We start from the raw sequence: 19,359 nt of genomic DNA on the forward strand, positions 1-19,359 counted from the left end.
GTGTGTGGTCAGTTTGATGGTGAGGAGAAGTGTGTATAAATCTATAATCTATGATTAATATTTGATATTCGAAGAAGCTTGAACAAGCATCCTTACATATACATCCTTGCTTGCTTACAACCATGACTGTTTACCAAGACCATTGGACCTTTCCTTTTGGACATTGCACAAAGGTAAAGTTCAGCTATTCACATGCCAGACTCGTCTAAACATGGCACAAAGGTGAAATTCTACCATTTACATACCAAGCCCATCATTCAACCATAGTAGTGCACAATGGTGAGAATTCTAACATTCATATACCAATCTCATTCAAATTTAGTACAAAGATGAGGTTCCATAAATTTGCATGCCAACCCCATTCATACACGGTACAGTACAATCTGATTAAAATCTCATGTACGAATACAGCTTTATTTACCTCTATTTCCGTCTCATATTGTTGTTTGTTTTTCGATTTTGTTGTTCCATGAGTGAGCACTCCCTTCTCACTGAAGGCCCCTCTACTAGTTCTCAACCAACATCAACAATACCACAAAAAATAAGTATATAAAACACTCAAGACTCTGTTAGATACATTGTTTTGTTGTTAGAACATTTTTGTAACTTCTGGTTTGGAGGTCAATCTGGATAAAACTTAATTACTGCTTATCGGTTCATTAAAGTACAATTGGAGAAATATGGATAACATTTCACGTAGCTGTGGTCCAATAAGCTACTTTGCATTTTCTTGGGTCATAATCATGAGAAAAATTTATCAGTTAACGTTTACTGTAAGATTAAGAAAATGGATGATAAGTTAGCTATTTGGAGATCACGTGATTTGGCCATCAGTGGTAAAGTTACTCTGGCAATCGAGCTTCCAATCTTCTGTATGTGATGAATTCAATTTCTCTCCTTTCAGAATATGTATAAGGAGTGCACATTCACAGTCATTTAACTTTATTTGGAAGGGAAAAAGACCCTGCATTATAAGAGTACTACCGTTATAGGTGATCATAATCAAGGGTGTCTGCGAATGGTGGATCTTGAAATACAAAACAAAGCATTTAAACTCATTTGGACTGTTCACATTATAGAGACAGTTGCCTTGGGGAATAATATGCAAACATTCAATAGATTTGAAGGGCTGGAATTTTTGCTTAGCTGTAACTACAATATCAATAAAAATGTTAATATTCATGACAGCTGCTTGTTTGGTGTCATTGTGAACTATATCAAAGCTGTGCAGTGCATTGGCAAATCAAACTTAGCAATTCTAGTTTTTCTAATAACGACATGTACCTCTTCAAAACAATAACAGTTGGATATATATTTAAGGGGGAAAGGTGATGAATGACTTTAAGCCTAGTGCTATACGGTCCATTTGATGGGTGCTGCTCGCACGAACGCAAGCTCACCATATATGACTTTGTGTTACAACTGTTCGTGTAATAATTATAGGTACTATCCGTAAAGAAGTAATAAATTACAAGAAGGAAATGGTGTAACACATCAACATGTTTGATAACCTAGAAATTGATGAACAGTGAAACAAACACTTGATAATGATGTACAATTATGTTCTCTTTAAAACTATCAATAAGGTGGAAAGTCAGTTTCATTTATTGTCACATTTGTTTCAAAAATTATTATAGTACAGTTGATTCAAGTTTACATAGATTTCATAGTTACGTTGAATGTAAAAACATAAGTGTGTGTGTGTTCAAACAAATACTGGAGACACTTTACTGACAAAACAGAGTGAGTATGATGTGTGCCACCATACGAGAAACAAACCCATTGTAGCGCTTGGCAGCATGATCACTGCGATAGAAACGTATGCCTTTGTGTATATTCCCACAATAACAACTTCCAGACAATTCGAAATAATCGACTTTTGAAATGTTGTGACTGTTGTGAAGAAAATCTTCGGTTAATGCATTCATTAGGGTTAGTCGAGGTTTGGACAAGAAGTCACATCTAGAGGTATCGCTACCTTCTGGGGAATTCACCCAAATTATTTGTCCATGTTTTGAAAGAAGCGTCTGTAACTTGCTTGAAAATGCTGGGAGTAGAGTCTTGTATCTTTCAAAGACATTGAACTGTTCTGATATATTACCATTTGGTTTTGCATCATGCAGACCAGTCAGAACGACCAACAAGTCTGCATTCCCATGTGGGATTAGTAAACGTTGTAAATCTGCATCGGTCTTTCCTACAACACAGTCAATTCCACATCCCAATGGTTGTGCCATCACGAAATTAAACTCTAGTCGTCCGCCCATCATATCAAGTGGTCTCGACGTTGATTTACTTCTACCAACCCACAACTTCCTGGCTGCCATTTCCCTTTTACTCATCAAAGATGACTTGAAGTTTTGATAGTGATATATTTGTAGCAACTCATTTGTTAATTCTTCTGTTATTGAGTCTCCTATCAACAAGACTTTTTTTCCCAGGATGCACCTTTTCAAGTCGCCTGAGCTGTACATTTTGAAATGGCAATTGTATGGTGCCCACACACGACGAGAACTGCGAAGAATGTTGACGTCACCTTCGCAAAGAACGCCATCACAGCCACTTTTTGGAATACTGACCCAGCGACCTGGCGATGTGCCTGTTGTACACAATGGTGTAGGTATTTTCTGGAGGGCGCAATTTTGATTACCCACGAGCATTAAAGACAGAGGTGAATTGTCTAGTTGAATGTCAAGGCAAGGGACGTGATGTCTGGTGTTGAACATTTTGAATCTATCCTTTTCTGTGTGAACCAATAATATTTCAAGACGATACTGTCCAATTGGAAGTGCGGGTATTGTTACTTCAAACACTCCCTGACCGGAATATATCACCGCAACTTTGTTAAAATGTAAACTGTAATTCTTGCCTTCTGGATATATTTCCAAATCAGGTCCAACTATTCTACCGTATACATCTAACCAAGGTTCACAGTCTACATTTTGACCTTCCTGGTTGACGCCTCTCACAGTTAGAACCTCTCTGGTACATGCATTTAAAATCAGGTTATTGTTCCTCATTTTCCTGTCAGAAGTGTCCAATATAAATCTGTCTGGATACTCACTTATGTTACAAAACTGTAAACTCGTTGAAGCCATGAGTCTTGACATTTCAACAGCTAAACTTACATTCCACAATGCTGCTTCTTGGATGTATTGATTTGATGAAAGTAAAGATACTGCTCTGAAATATCCTTTTCCATACCAGTTCTGAAAGAGATGAAGAAATTATGTTAACCAATCTGAGATGACCAACACAAAATACTGGAAATGACTATTGTCTCGGGACATCAATAAGGCATTGGTGATGAGACCTTTGAGTCGATATTTAGCATAAAACACCAGTACTCAATTTGCATTTTATAGACGCATAGGAGAATCCATCCATCCATCCATCCATCCATCCCTCTCTCCGTTTCTTCCTCCCTCTTCCGATCGATCGATCCATCCCTCCCTCCCTCCCTCTAGAGAACACATGACCATATCGCATGATATCCCCCACCAGGTCTTTAAATAAGATTACCATTGTCCGCTGTGATAGAAAAGTGAAATGGTGATGAATAAGCATGCAAGGTGCGTCACGTCAGCATAGGCATGAAAACTATGGTTTTTGTACATGGTTTATCCGCAGCCTAGTCAATACTCTACAGTCACTAACCTGGCAGAGACTCAGTTCAGTATGCAAACCCGATTAATTTTAAACAAAAAGAAAAGAGCTGCACCGATATCGGATATATCTCCTACCGAACAGGCTATTTCCTTATTTCGAGAAGCACCGTTTGCAAGATCAACAGGAATACTAGTAAAGTTCTTATTAAGGGGAAGGAGCAGTAATAACCTACCATGCTAAAAATAATCATGCCCATCCCAGCATATCCATAAAGAATCATACATAATATAGTTGTCAATGTGATCATGGCAAATAACGTCTTCTTTATGTTTGTGGTAGACATCCGCACACTCGCCGTTTCTTTCTCGAATTTGTACGTCATCAAAAGTCTGCGGGTGTTCTGTTGGTAGATATGCCAGATAAGATGTATGATATGATATGATATGATATAATATGATGTGGGTTTTATTGTCATATATATATACTGGTACATATATAATGAAATGTGCATTGATTTTGCGTGTAATGAAGCAGCATCAAGCAAAATAAGATTACAGACAGTTGTAACTAATTGTTGTAACAGATTGTAACTAAAAAGAAAGAGTTTAACGCTCATGATATAACTAAAATGAGATTATTAGCGACACAACCTAATACTAAAGAATTTTGGTCTTTGTTCAAATCAAAATCAAGTGGTCTGCCGGAAAGTATACAAGCATTTGAATGGTATGATTATTTCAAAGCCTTATTTAACCCTGGAGAAACAATGGATCCAGATAACAATGAGTTTTACAACTCTGTTAAGAATTTTACCGATAACTTGTAAATGGACAATACTCAAGATTTCACTGATATTGACTTTGACATTTTAGATGACCATATCACAGTGGATGAAGTTAAAACCTGTATTAATAAAATGTCAAATGGAAAGTAACCGGGATTAGATGACTTCTTTAAGAATTCACCTGGTTTTATTCTAGATATTTTATGTACACTTTTTAACAAATCTTTGAAAGTGGTTATTTTCCTGAAGTCTGGACGCAAGGCATAATCGCACCAATCTATAAAAAGGGACCCAAACATTTGCCTAGTAACTATAGAAGTATCACTTTGCTTTCAAGTCTTGGTAAGATTTTTTATAAGCATTATATATGTACGAATGCAGACTTGGTTTGACATTAATTGTGAAACAGTTGAAGAGCAGGCAGGATTTCTTTGTTAATGATTTGGGTAAAAGTCTTAGAACAAATATCTTTTCAGGTGGTCACAATGGAATTTTACATTTGTTCTATTTACTGTATGCTGACGACCTATGTATTTTCAGTACTAGTGTAATCGGATTGCAACGTTTACTAAACAAATTGTCTCACTTCTGTGAAATCTGAAAGCTCTCTGTAAATATTTCGAAGACTAAAAATATTGTTTTCAGAAGGGCCCAAAGGGTGGGATACTGAAAAGCTATGAGCACTATGACTAGTACTAGAAGAACAATATCAGATGGATTCCTTCGAAAGTCCACAATAATCTCTTAGATCTTTTTGACATTCAGTTCAAGATTGTTTTCAGAGTACCATGTTACGATAGAATCCACTTCATTATGATACCATGTTTCATCACTTTTGATTAATCCGCCCACAGTGGTGTCACTCAAAATTGATCAGGGGTGAACAAATCATTTTGTGAACAGGTGGTCCCCAGACCAGTGCCTTAAAAAATTCACTGGTCCTGCTGAAAGAATTAGTGGTCCCAGGTCCCGCTAATGTAAAACATTGAATCTTACCTATGACTCTGTATATTCAGACGACTTTTTAACACAGTTATTAACAGTAAGGTACTGGTCCGACAGACCAGACAAGGTAAAATTTGTGTGGTCCGCTAAAAAAAATCACAAGTCCCGGACCCAGGACCAGTGGATTTGTTCACCCCTGGTACCAGTGTTAACAACTAGAGATTTCGAATAAGTATTACCAATTTTAACAACTTGAGATCGATCTAATAAAAAATCTAACATCCATTTACAGATCCTAGCAGTAAGTCCCAAGCGATATTAGTTTGTCATATAATCTAAAGGGTGAAATTGTATGTTTTTATTATAGTATAGAAATGTGTCCCAAATGGTTGATATGATAGGAAATAGAATCTGAAGTGCTGCCAAAATTACATGCATGACCATTTATCAAGCAGTCTGTATAGAACTTAATATGCTGATTCCAACATAGTATTCGTGTCTTTCTGTATACCAAAGGCCACCTATTTCTGTGGAATATGGTGTATGGTATGTGGTATTGAAGAGCAATATTATTTCACTGGCGAAAAATAGCGACCAAAGGCGTTTGCTTGCTTGTGGTATAGCAGGAATGAGACAAGTTTTACACAGACATATAACGTTTTGCGTTTCGGTAACGTATCATTGTATAAACACCACATGAACCCGAGATGCATGCTGATGATTAAATGTCAGGACTTATTCTTGTGCGTTTATTTTGCTTCGCGGATTACAGCTGCGTAGATGCGCGTGTGTTTTATATTAATTTATATGTGTAAGGGCATAGTCACGTGATTCGAAACAACCCAGGCGTTCTGTATCAGACGATCATACGTCAAAATGGCGTCTACACGTAATTGTAAATACGTGTTAAGTTTTAGTCATTTTTCTTCTATTAAATTTCGCATTTTTTATATAAAAGTTCGGAAGCATAATTGTAAATTAATTGCTTTTTGGACAGAAGATGTCAACGCGCGAGTACGAGTGAGTGCACATTCCAATGTCTTTCACGTTTGTGTACGTCACGTTTGTACACGTCATTACGTGTACGCCTGCACGATACCACAGTACACGCACGGATTAGATGGCGTTGGAATGTAGACGCTTGACAAACGTAATGCACAGTATTGTATTTTTTATTCAACAAAACCTACGAACATAACCTCCGTCGAAGCTTCATTACAAATCTTTACCGAAGGTTCTTCCGAGGCAACTTGGTTTGACCTTGGAAAATAAGCTTCGAACATGGGTTTTTTTTATCCACAAACCTCTTTCGAAGCTTCATTACAAATCTTTATTGAAGGTTCTTCCGAGACAACGTTAACTTAGTTTAACCTTTGAAAGTAAGCTTCACATAAGCTTTACCCACAAACCTTCGTCTAAACTTCAGAGAAACCATTAATTGAAGCTTTACCGAAAAAAAATTGAACAAGCTTGCCAGTGAACCTTCAAGCGACCTTTGGGTGTCACGAAGGTTTGGCAAAGGTGTTGCACTATCGCGTGTGTACCAGTGACTATATTCTAACCCCGATACATCCAACGAACTACACCGACGTTGTATCGTCGATACCAGAAAATGTTACTCGAATTAACCCCGTGCAGAAAGTTCCCCAAACTTCGACACATCGCGGAGTAGATAGAGAAGACTGATTCTCAGTTCACCGGTGACAAATATTTATCACGACTCGAGGCTCACGGTTGAGCGACGAAAATGTTTCACCGCCGGATTGAGAGAACAACGATTAACGGATACCGTACTGATAGAGACAAAAGTATGACAGGTACATGTACACCAATAAAATCCCATAACTACGAATCAGAGCCAACGTACATACCTCCTCGTCGCAGCAAGAAGTTCAACGTCGATCACACGGCAGAGAGAAATTGCATGTACCTTCAAGATGGCGCAATTTTTAGATACCCGACCCTGTACAATAACGGCAAAGCGATACATTGTACCGCTTTGCCGTTATTTACCAACTACGTCAGAGAGCGGCCAACAAGTAATCAACGAGTTTAGGAGGGTTATGTGCCACCATAGTGTAAAGGACAAATAATCAATTTTGTTCTCTCGCGATTTTCCGGATTTCTAATATTATTTTCTGTATATTTCAAATAAAGTTTTAAATACTGTTTCCCCTCACTGTTTTTTTCTTTCTATTTCCCACCTGATATCACTGTCTTATCTGGGTTTATCAGCTGTGTATTAAATTACTAGCTGGCTAGAACAAACTCACTCATTATTTGCCCAAATTAACTCGTTATGCCGTGAGTGTAAACATCCACTGATCCGACTAATGGAGGTAACCCGGATAGATAGGTTGAATCTTATTTTTACACTTTCTGAAGCCGAAAAATATCGACAATGTTGACATACGTACATGATCAAGAAGAACAGTGGACCACCATTACGTGCATTTGTTCTGAGGTCTGTATGTTGATACTACTGTCAGTCAAACCATGGAGGTATATAAGGGGTCTCCCCTTATACCTCCATGGTCAAACTATTTCATCGATCTACTTATAAAATACAGTTTTTTTTCAGCCCCCAAATTGCCTCTGATTAGTGCTTTATCCTGTCGGTCATGGTGGCGGCCAAATTAAATGTTGGCCATACCTTATACCACATACGGTATTGCCCATAGTTTCCGGCGTACCTGTAGAGACGTACATGTATGTGAGATGTGATCTAGGATCTAGTGTCATACGCATACGCAGTTGTTGTCAGTGTACCCCGTGCTTTCTGTGTGCTAAATTTTAGACTCAACTAAGACTTCATGTATATTTTCACATCTAATGCTTAACATTCCTCTCTCAAGTTTGGCCCGCATAAATCCATTGTCGACAGTCAAACTTGTAGGAGTACGAGTGCATGCAAAGCAAGCATGCAGTGAATGTGCGGTGTGTGTGTGTTTGAAGCCTACTACATCCATGGTTTGACAGGCGAACACGATCAACATTAAGGAGGTTAAAATAACTACGATCAGATTTTGAACTGAATGCCTTCCGTAAGGGTAATACTGAGCTTTTTGTTCCTACACATAATAATTGCTGGAATGCAACAATCTTGGTTATTGTAGGCTATTAGTACATGATATACCCCTGAATTGGCAAAAAGGTGTGCCAAACTATAGACATCTGAAAGTACTTTGTGATATCAATCTATGTATGTACATGTAGTGGAACAGATGTAATGGCTTTTGAAATTAAATTATTCAAATTTAAAGGGGTACACATACATCCGACATGCATACAGACATACGTACATTTACCCATGCATACAGAACAAATGTATGGATTGCTTATTGTAGCAACCATGACCACATCCTTAGCAACAGTGAAATTATGATGCATATTACAAAGATAACAGAGATTGGTAGGTAAGAGACTAAATAGTCAAAAATTGCATGCAAATATGCATAGTAACAGGACCACGCCCATAACAATGGCTAAATGATTGTTTACATTGCAAATATGAAAACTACTGTAATGTAAAAAAGTTTTGAGCGATGGGCTGAGGCCTTAGCATTTGAAATAAAGCATATATTAATTATAATTGAGCTCAAACTGATTACAGTCACGGTAAAATCTCTGCATGTAGCTAATAATATGATCAGCCATTAGCTTTCCTTTAATAGAAACTGACTAGAATTGACTATTCCCCTTGTCTTCTGAATATATTCTGCGTTTAATTTGATACACCGTACTTTGTAGATAATGATGTGCCTTAAGTGGTCAAAATAAATACATGGAGCAAATCTTTAGGATGTAACTGGTTACATACTACCACTCAGGCCTGTACACTCTCAAAACAATGCACACTTCTATGTACTCCCTCAAAAGTATATAGAAACGTAAACATAGTAATAAGTAATACATATATACACACGCCTGCATATACATATATAGGTATACATGTAATAATGTACCATATATAACTATTTTTCAAATATATTCATTTCCTCATGCATATTATTAAGTTTGTCTGTGTATGTTTATTTTATTTATTTATTTATTTATTTATTTATTTATTTATTTATTTATTTATTTATTTGTGATGTGATCACTTGGTTTCTTGTGATATATGTCGAAGCATAAAACAAGAACAAATAATAGCGCCAATGGGGATGTAGCACAACTGTACAGTTTTTAACAATGTTTACCAATATCCTGATCCATGTAGGTATAGGTATTCATTTGCTCACAGGGAGAAGGACGAATAATCGATTTTGTTTAATACGATTTTCTCTATATGTCAAGTTGTTGTAAAGTTTTAAATATTGATTGTTGACTATTTTTTCCTATTTAATACCGTTAACACTGTCTTATCAAAGTTTACCAGCTTTGCAATAGTAATAATAATAGTAGATTAATAATCCTATAACAAACTCGTGGGCTAATTGCCCAAATAACACATTGCGCAGTGAGTGTAAACATCTACTGATCCGACTAAAGGAAGTACTGCCGTTACTGCATATTAACAACCCAATCAACTTGTCTTGAACAAACTTATATCTGCTCATCCCAAAACACATACCCAACAAATTTCAACTCAATTGGCCCAGTAGTTTTGTATAAGATTCTTGAAGCATTTTTACCCAAAATTCTATGATTAGACCTGATTTGCATATTAATGACCCAATCAATTTGTCTTGAACAAACATATCTGCTCTGTAGGTATCTAAATGATACCTACACACCAAATTTCAGGTCAATTGAGGCATTGACCATGCAGTTTTGACGGACGAACGACAGAGAATCAACCTATAAATGGAACACAGTGAATAAAGAATACAGAAATACGTTGTCAAAGATTTTAATAGTCGAGATTCAAAGATTGATACATTTATTCAGGTACCCAACAAAAATTAATTTACATAAGTTAAAACTTGAAAGCCCATGTACGCTTATGTATATAATGTATTATTTAACATTATTACATGCAACGTTAAAGAGGTCACTGCAAGGTGTAGTTCAAGTTACATACTCTATTTAGTTCAAAGGGTCCATAACATGCCAAATTGAACCAACAATAGTCATAATGTAATACTGTACAGGTCGTTCAATAAATTGAATGACAGATCTTTCGCCATCTGTGGGCCAAAACTATGGAACTCTCTAACCGAGAAACTTAAGGGCATTGATAATACGGAACATTTTTAAACGTGAGCTGAAAACACATCTTCCTAAACAACATTGTGGACTGTATTTAATACAATAGGCGTTGCTAGTCTGTTGTTTGATGGTCTGAGGCTCGGTCAGTCTGTGCCTCAACATAGAAACACGACAGGATGCTGTACATTGTCATCACGTCTTCTCCGGTTGCTGTTCTTTTGCAAAGTCGATGAATACCTGAAAAGTAAATAAATTTTAGCAGTTCAATGACCAGAACGTAGAGGATTCTCTATACTATCGTAATGGTCACTTATATTTGCCCAGTTTCGAACTTTTATCTTGGATTTACACTTGAAAATGTCCTCCTTGACCCCTAGTTCGTATATTTCGACTGCCCTTGATTCCGTCAATTTTGTTTCTTACACTAGTAGAAAAAATAGTACAGTTTACGACACTTTCCGTACTATAGTTCAGATTGAGTTCAATTCTGTACTTTTATGCTGATGAGGTGGACGTTTCTGTACTTTCCCATTAGCGCCTGTCTAATCGGATTATACTCGATCTGAAAAATAGTTCAGATTGCGAGTCGGAAGTGATTTGAATACATTTGCATTTAGTTCAGAATATATTCATGAGTTCACCCCCATAACCGGGCAGTAAACAAATGAATATTCAAATCTACCGTGCTTGCAATCAATACGTACATAAACGCTATACGTGTAGCTAGTGTATTCGATACATATGTATGTATATAAGCAGGCTTATGATATGAACTACATGGTTAGGACGTACGTAGATTGTAATATCACAGGGCTCATTTTGAAATAAATGTTCGTAGTACGCCTTTTCATTATGCACTATATACCGCCACCACTAAACGTGTTTCACATTTCTACGCGTTTGATGCATAGTAATACAGATTTAGATGACATGACAATCGTTTCCAATAATAGTTTAAAATTGGGCCACAAATATTGCTAGTGTATGGAGCTTCTTAACAAACCTGACCGGCCAATAGCGTCAACAAACTCACAGTAGAGACGTGCTGACAGATTTGAGTCTGTGGACATTATTTCTAGCTAAGTAAAATTGAGTGACTATTGGGAATATTATATGGCATCCATGTCGTCCATGTCGTCTATAGTTTCTGACTGACCGTGTTATGTACAACGTAACGCTGAACGAAATACGGTCCATCAGGAATTAACTAGACTAACCTCTATGGGAATAGTATTCTTGTCCATGTGTCGTTTATAGAACAATTAAGTGTTAGGGTGTGATCTTCACAGTAATAAACAAGCCTTTAGAAGAACAACAGGTATTCACGCCTCAAATATCTTGGGCATCATCCAAATTACGATCATGAGCACCAAAGTAAAGGAAATACTTAATGACGTTCGGCATGCAGAACCCCCCCCCCCCCGGGCCCGTACCTATGGGTACATGCCCGGCATCCATGTAACTGTTATATCACTCTACGTGACGATTCTGAGGGCCCTCATCTCTTATTCTCTTGTTTTATTTCAATTATACTCATAACTCCTGTTTTTATAGTATAACTGTACAATTGGCTTCGATCAGTGCATTCCAGATTTTCATGAGTCATGAGTGCACATTGCACAGATATCTGCAGAATACTTAAAAGGATTATGGGTAATGTATGCATATGCGGGAAAAACAAACTGCTGTAAGGAGCATAGTCTCGCTGCCAGACTCGAGACTATCGTCCCTAATCTGTTTACCGAGCGGCGCAGCCGCGAGAATAGAGGGGGACTGGTCCCGCTCTTCTCGCGGCTGCGCCGCTCGGTAAACAGATTAGGGACGATAGTCTCGAGTCTGGCAGCGAGACTATAAGGAGCACTGACTTTGCCCTCATATCTTCATCCCATTTTGCACTGAAGAAGTTTCACATGGCTCTCATATTTCATATATACTCTTTCTAAATATATGGTGATGCAACATGAGTAAAAATAACTGGGGTTAACTAAGTTTGGTAGTCAATATAGCAGGTTTACCATCAAACTGACGCAAAATTTGTTTCAAATTTGTCTAGTAAAAACCGTTGGCCCAGTTGTCGATTAGGCTTACAAGTTACACAAAGCATGATAAGATACTGTGAATGGTGCAAATAAACAACGTGCGAAATGCCAAATACCAAATGCAAACAATACAAGCGAACAAAAGGGCCTGTATGCACTCTAATAGCCCGATATTTTGCCTAAAATCAGGCTCACATGTGCGAACGGTGTGTTTTTGACGTACCTAGTAGGCAGTGATGTAGATAATAGCCGGTTACCGGTCACAACGCCCAGCTATAACTTATAAGTATAACAGTTGTGGGACCGGCTTAGGAAAGTACTCAAACCTGACGATCATTGAACAACTTCTAAGGTTGGAAAATTAAATATGAGTTGCCCGGGAGTTCTAATAGCAAGTAAAATACCCAAAGTGTAAACAAAAAGATAAATTAATTCATAATTATTTGGAAAACATTAGACGATTACGCAGTAAAACAAGACTGGCCACGCTATCGCTAGCGAAAGCCTTCGAACTAGTTTCATAACGACCGGACGTTGAAGGAAGCGCGAAGCGAAGTGTGAGGTCAATGTGACGTCTCATGATGATGTATGATGCATCAACATGACGTTTACGTAGAGTTGCACTAAATGTTTTCTAAACTTCAGTGGAAAGAATTTTTGTCGATCAGACACTGACTATGTTTAAATTCTTAAAACATCTGAGAAAACTGAAGAGGGGAAGCAAAATGTGACACTGACAGACAAGCCAGACGTACGGCACATGTACAGAAGGCGAGGCACACCCTCTGATGCAAACTGGACAATTATCGTGCGTGTCACGTATAAGGCATCAGATGTAATACATGTAGCTAACCAAATATTCTTGTACTGCAGAGAGAGAGAGAGAGAGAGAGAGAGAGAGAGAGAGAGAGAGAGAGAGAGAGAGAGAGAGAGCGGAGACCAAACTAGAGTCGGTACTCACCCCACCACGACATATGCATTTTTGTGATTTTGAAACGATAAAGAATGTTAATATGGATATTGGGACGATTGGAAATCGGACGATGTGAATCGTAATCGAATATCTCAGACCATCCACAATATATGTCGTGTTGACTTAGGCGATCCCAGAAACCATTCTTAGTTTACCCCTTTCACATATATTATCAACCATGCTAATGTTTTGAAACAAATCTCGATTAACAGGTAATTTAGCGCTTGAAAGATGGCGACGTCCATACCCCCCCCCCCGGCTGCACATATTTTAATATGCAATTATACATTACCCCCTCCCCATACACGTCAGAGAAGTACAGTATGGTACACTATATGACACACTGTAAGCTAACAGTGGAAATCAACTTCAGTGTCCATACATATCAGACATAGAGATTTCTTTACAAATGGATGTGGGCTCATTGGGCTGTAACCTGTACTTGGAAAAACTTAACCAGCAGAGTTTTCGTTTTGAATCCTATGTCTTGACAGAAACGGCACCCCCCTTCGATAACTAGTGGGGAGGGTGTGTCCCCCTCCCACAGTAGGCAATTGTTTGAAAAATAAGGACATGTAGGAGGCCATTTAGCGGCATAATATTTCAAACCATACACATTATTGGAAGCCATAAAATACTTGAGAGAGAGAGAGAGAGGCATACACTTATACAAATGTAAATTTACTTGGTAAACAACTGCTCCTGAGGTTTAATTTTGGTTCAAATCATGAGCAGAATATTCGGGGGCCCTTTCAGACCATCACAATTGTCATGCCCCCCTCCCTTTGAACCTCAATTTTGTTCATGCCCCCCCCGTAAATTCTGACTCCAGCATAATTTCAAGTTTATTCCGAGCTCGGTATTACAGGCATTCGACTAGAGTCTTTATACCTCAAAGATATACAACAGTCCATTTCTGTACAAGGCATATCAGAAACCAAACATTTGCAGTGTGGAGTGTCACAAAACCCTGTGCTTGGTCCACTCTTACACGCGTATGCTGTCTATACACATCACCACTTGGAAAGCTAATCCGACATCAAAATCTCAATATGCAACAACATGCAGACGACAACCAGATTTACCAATATATTTCCCCAATCACATACGTCAACTACAGTAACTAAGATGGAAACTGTTGCACATGATATTAAACGACCCAAAATAAGCTAGTTTAATGATGGCAAAACCGAGGTCCTCCTTATCACGTCTCAGTTCAACAGGCTTCCTCGTCTCATGAACCACATCAACATGGGATCGTCTTCTGTGCAGTTAGTGGATTCAGCATGTACCATTTGTGTAACAATTGATGACCGTTATAACCTCAAGAAGCACATCTCGTTGACATGTAGATCAGTTCTTTTTCACCCCCGAACAATAGGTCGCATCATTGACAGTGGAGGGGGCCCCTCCACTGTCTATGGTCGCATACGCCAGTATCTTACAAACGGAGTTTGTCAGAACCTTGGTCATGCACTTATATCATCGATACCTGACTACTGAATGGCCCTTCTGTATGGGCTGCCAGCTAAAAACATTGTTCCTCTTGAACATGCCCAAAATACAGCAGCTAGGATTGTGTCAGGTACAAAGAAAACAGATGACGTCACATCGGTTCTTTCAATAACACAGTTTAGTTAGAAATCACACTGGCGTCAAGTGCAGTTACATAATATACCAGTAGGTAGGGCCTACATGTACATGTAGTCTCAGGTCACTACATTGTGGTCTGAGATGTAGTTTACACCACTATGACCTAAGAACTTGAACCAGGGCTGAGGAGAAGTGGTCTGAGGTTAAAGTTTTGCAGCTCTCGTTCAGCAATCTCAAAACATTTCAGCCTACTTCCCGTAATGAACACTTGTCAAGCATTTTTGTAGCTCCCATACTCAAAGACTACATATATGTTTATATACGACTCAAAATATAACACTGAAATTTACTTTGAACACGTTCAGTTTCAGTAGACCTATTAAAACCCAAAATCTCCACTGTATAATTTAATATCGGTAATAGTTTACAGTCAAAAACTTTTAAATTTAGTTTTGACTAGGAGGTCCCCAAGTTTTGCAAGTTGACTCATGACCGCAATCATTGCTTTACTCGCTTGAGCTGCAAGCGCTAAATACCATAGACCACTGCTTGACATAATCACGCCTAGATATTCATAAAAAGCGAACAACGTCGAGTTTATGACCACCAATAACCACTTTTCAATTTTCTTAAGAATTTCATCTCTTAGTAAATACAATAATTTTAGTTTTGACATACATGTAATTTACTTTCAAAAGACAATGTTAGAAACCCCTACCCCATTGATTCCTGTGGGAACATGCCTTTCGTGAAGAAAAAATGGTTACATAACATGTCTACAAGAATTGTTGGAGAATGTCTATGTAGAATGCCACACTGATCCCATATCCACACCTTGAGTTTTATTTTTATTGTTCTTCAATGATCTCCTTCAAAGTAATAGTCTGGATGCCAATATGGTTTCTAACTAAACCACGTCTAGCCAAAAGCCCCTCAAATAGCACAAAAAGTTGTTCACCCAATCAGTGAAACCTAAATGTTTTGGTGATGTAAACAGTATATAAGTAGCATCATGGGCTGACAAATATACCACATTTGAACATTACTGTCCCAATAAACACTAACTTTATGAGGGACTGTGTTATTGGTTAGAGTTTTGTGATTTATTAACAAAGACATGATGTTAATGACTGTGTGGGTGGCTGTAAATGAATTTTAAATTGCATCTCATGCATTTCAAGACTTCTAGAGTAACGACTCTGACTATACTTTGAGTGGAGGTATAAATGGTAATGATACAGTATAGGAACTAGACTATCAAAGTAATTACCTTGTCCAAAAGACTACAGTCGGATATTAATCTCACCATTAATGCCTGAATTTATGTCTATCAAGGTGGATCTGATAAGATCATGGAAATCGAGAAACTTTCATCACTTTGGACTTGAGCATTGAATACATTTGTGAAGTACTCAGACCATGATTCATGTTTTTTTTTAGAGATTAATTCCACTAGATCGTCCACTAAATCGTCCACGAAAACAAATACATTCTATCATTCCACCATGTCACTCAACAACACGCATCGAATTCTATCACTTGAATTTCCGTTATTTAGTCGTCTGAAGATCGTAACGGACTCCGTACCATAACTTGTGTACTTTGTGTAAATACAGCTCTACTTCTCAGTATTGAGCACTTTTCCTTCAGTTTATGACTTACCTCTTATATATATATATATATATATATATATATATATATATATATATATATATATATATATATATATATATATATATATATTACCATTGCTCGGTTGACGGCAACGCGGTCAAAGATATCGGGTTCTTTGCACAATACACGTGTATATAGAAATGATGTCCCTTAAATTTCCCCTCTTTTCATTCTTGCTCTTTTCAACTACAATATAGATTTTGATAATTTCCATAGGTCTCACGAGATATACTCTTCAAGGAAAAACAAGTTCGTGTCGGAGTTTGACACGAGAATAGTCTGTGCTTGGAGTAATTATACTGTCAGTATAATTTCTCAAAGGTATGTGTTATCGTGGAAGTTTAAACATTATTTATACTTTAATGGTGTTATAGATTTTGACCCAAGCTATGCATGCCACGGTCACAAGCTATATTGCGTCAGATCGATTTGCCAAACAAGTTTGCCAGAATTAACGCATCCCATCAAACCATGGACCCTCCACAAAGGTGGAGTGTCTATGGTCAAACAAATGACAGGTCGCAGAAACTAAGGTCATGGAAGTATGAACGTCGTTTATACTTGTACGCCGTGACATACAATGAGCGCAGTGCCATGATTGACCGGATTATTCAGTGTCGACAATCCCAGTTAATATAATCCCAAAGGCAAACTTGTTTTATTTACCACCTTGCCAAGCAACACAGGGTGGTGGCGAGGCGAAGTTGTAATGTACTGTCGCTTTGATATTCACGATTTTGGAAAGGAAATAGATAACATCGGGTTAGATCTTGAGAGTAAATAAGAAGAAAAGAAGAGTTAATTTGAAATCAGTGATAAACGAGTTGTCTATTTTTAAGAAACTAAATATAAGGAAAGCTATGGGTCCTGATAACATATGTGGTAGGTTACTGAAAGTCTATGCATCGCAGTTAGCTAGTGTTTCCAGTAGATTGTTCAATTGGTCGTACAATGATCATACGATATCAACCATTTGGAAAACATCTACCATCTGTCCGGTCCCTAAAAACTTCCAAGGCATCGTCCTGTAGCACTGACTTCCATTGTGATGAAATGCTTCGAGCGTATTTTACTTTGTCAAAACCCACAAAAACATTCACACCTTGACCCATACCAATTTACATATTAAAGTAATAGAGGTACTGATAATGCAACTCTCACATTACTTCACGATGCGTATACACATCTTGAAAAACCAAGTTCATTTGTAAGACTGTTGGTTATTGATTTTTCATCAGTCGTTAACAGAAGTCAACCAAACATGATGGCTCATAAACTTAGTTATTTAAACGTTAACCCCAAACTCATCCTCTGGATAATGGATTTTCTTGTCAACCTTTCCCAGTTTGTTCGCTACCAAAAATTAAGTTCAGCCTTCCATTCAACATTTAGGGGTGCCTCACAGAGCACGATACTCTCACACAAACTATTTACACTTTACACAAATGACTGCTCATCAGGTACCGATACAAATCCACTTATCAAATATTCTGATAACTCTGCATTAGTTGACCTGTCAAATTCTGACCGTACTTATTTCGATGAAGTTGATAGGTTTGTTACTTGGTGTAAAGAAAACTACTTGGACGAAAGGTCGACTTTAGGAAGAACCCTAAAGTAGTGCCCGACCTTTTTATTGACAATGTTAAAGTTGAACAGGTGACTAAATATATATATATATATATATATAGGAACAGTCTTGGATAATAAATCAAATGTTAAGGCCAACACAGATTTCATTAACAAGAAATGTCAATCTAGAGTTTACTGTCTACAACAATTGAGGGGCCTAAAATTTTGTAAATGCCAAGGTATTACAGACATTCTATCGGAGTTTTGAGTCGGTTTAACATTTTCTTTTTTGTGCTGGTTTGGTAGTCTAGGGACTAGCTACAAGAGTGTCTTGAACAAAATTGTAAATGTGTTTAGTAAAGTATTGAGTGAAAAGTAGACTAATTTGAATGAAATGTTTACATCTCGTGTACAAAACAAAGCTGGGAAAATGGTAATTGACAAAGGCCACATTATGTCCCAACACTTTGAACTCCTGCCATCAGGGAGACGATTTCGTGTCCCTAAATTCAGAACAGTCAGAACCAAATCAAGTTTTGTGCCCACTTCAACTAAATTTTAAACCAAACTAAATAATTCTATTTCAAAGACATCTGCTCTGCATTCCAGATTGGAAGAACCGCGTTTTTTTATTGTCTTTTTTAAGTTGATGACCATTTCTGGCAAGACTTCACTCACAATTTTCTCGATTTTACTGATTTTTCTTCTTTATTAAAAAGGTTTAGGGTCGGCACCGGATTTCTAGAATGGAAGCGTTTGGGGAGTTATGTGTGATTTATTTGTTGAGAAAGGTTCAAAGACAATAAATATCGCCATAAGGTGGCACTTGCCGTTCCAGTGAGGAACGACTAGTGCCACCACGGTAGTACTCGACAATTCGATGGACCACGGCCAAGTCCGCCATTCACAATTTTCAAATCACTTGAAATAAAGCAATCTGGCAAAACTCGCCCATGTGCATTTACAATCTTGTCGCAACTAATTCTAGTAGGTAAAACCATAGACCCTCCACCCTGTCT

General features: G+C 37.7%; 1 protein-coding gene across 1 annotated transcript in view; it reads right to left on the reverse strand.

The window, feature by feature from the left end:
* Nucleotides 1-1,727: 1,727 nt before the first annotated feature.
* LOC144438049 (phospholipid-transporting ATPase ABCA3-like) overlaps nucleotides 1,728-19,359 on the reverse strand; it is a 64,200-nt gene continuing 46,568 nt past the window's right edge. Inside the window, exon 40 of the mRNA XM_078127081.1 lies at nucleotides 1,728-3,209. Within this exon, the coding sequence (XP_077983207.1) occupies nucleotides 1,728-3,209 (1,482 nt within the window). The remainder of the gene's footprint in view (nucleotides 3,210-19,359) is intronic.

Source organism: Glandiceps talaboti, chromosome 7 (assembly GCF_964340395.1).
Source record: "Glandiceps talaboti chromosome 7, keGlaTala1.1, whole genome shotgun sequence".
Lineage (NCBI taxonomy): Eukaryota > Metazoa > Hemichordata > Enteropneusta > Spengelidae > Glandiceps > Glandiceps talaboti.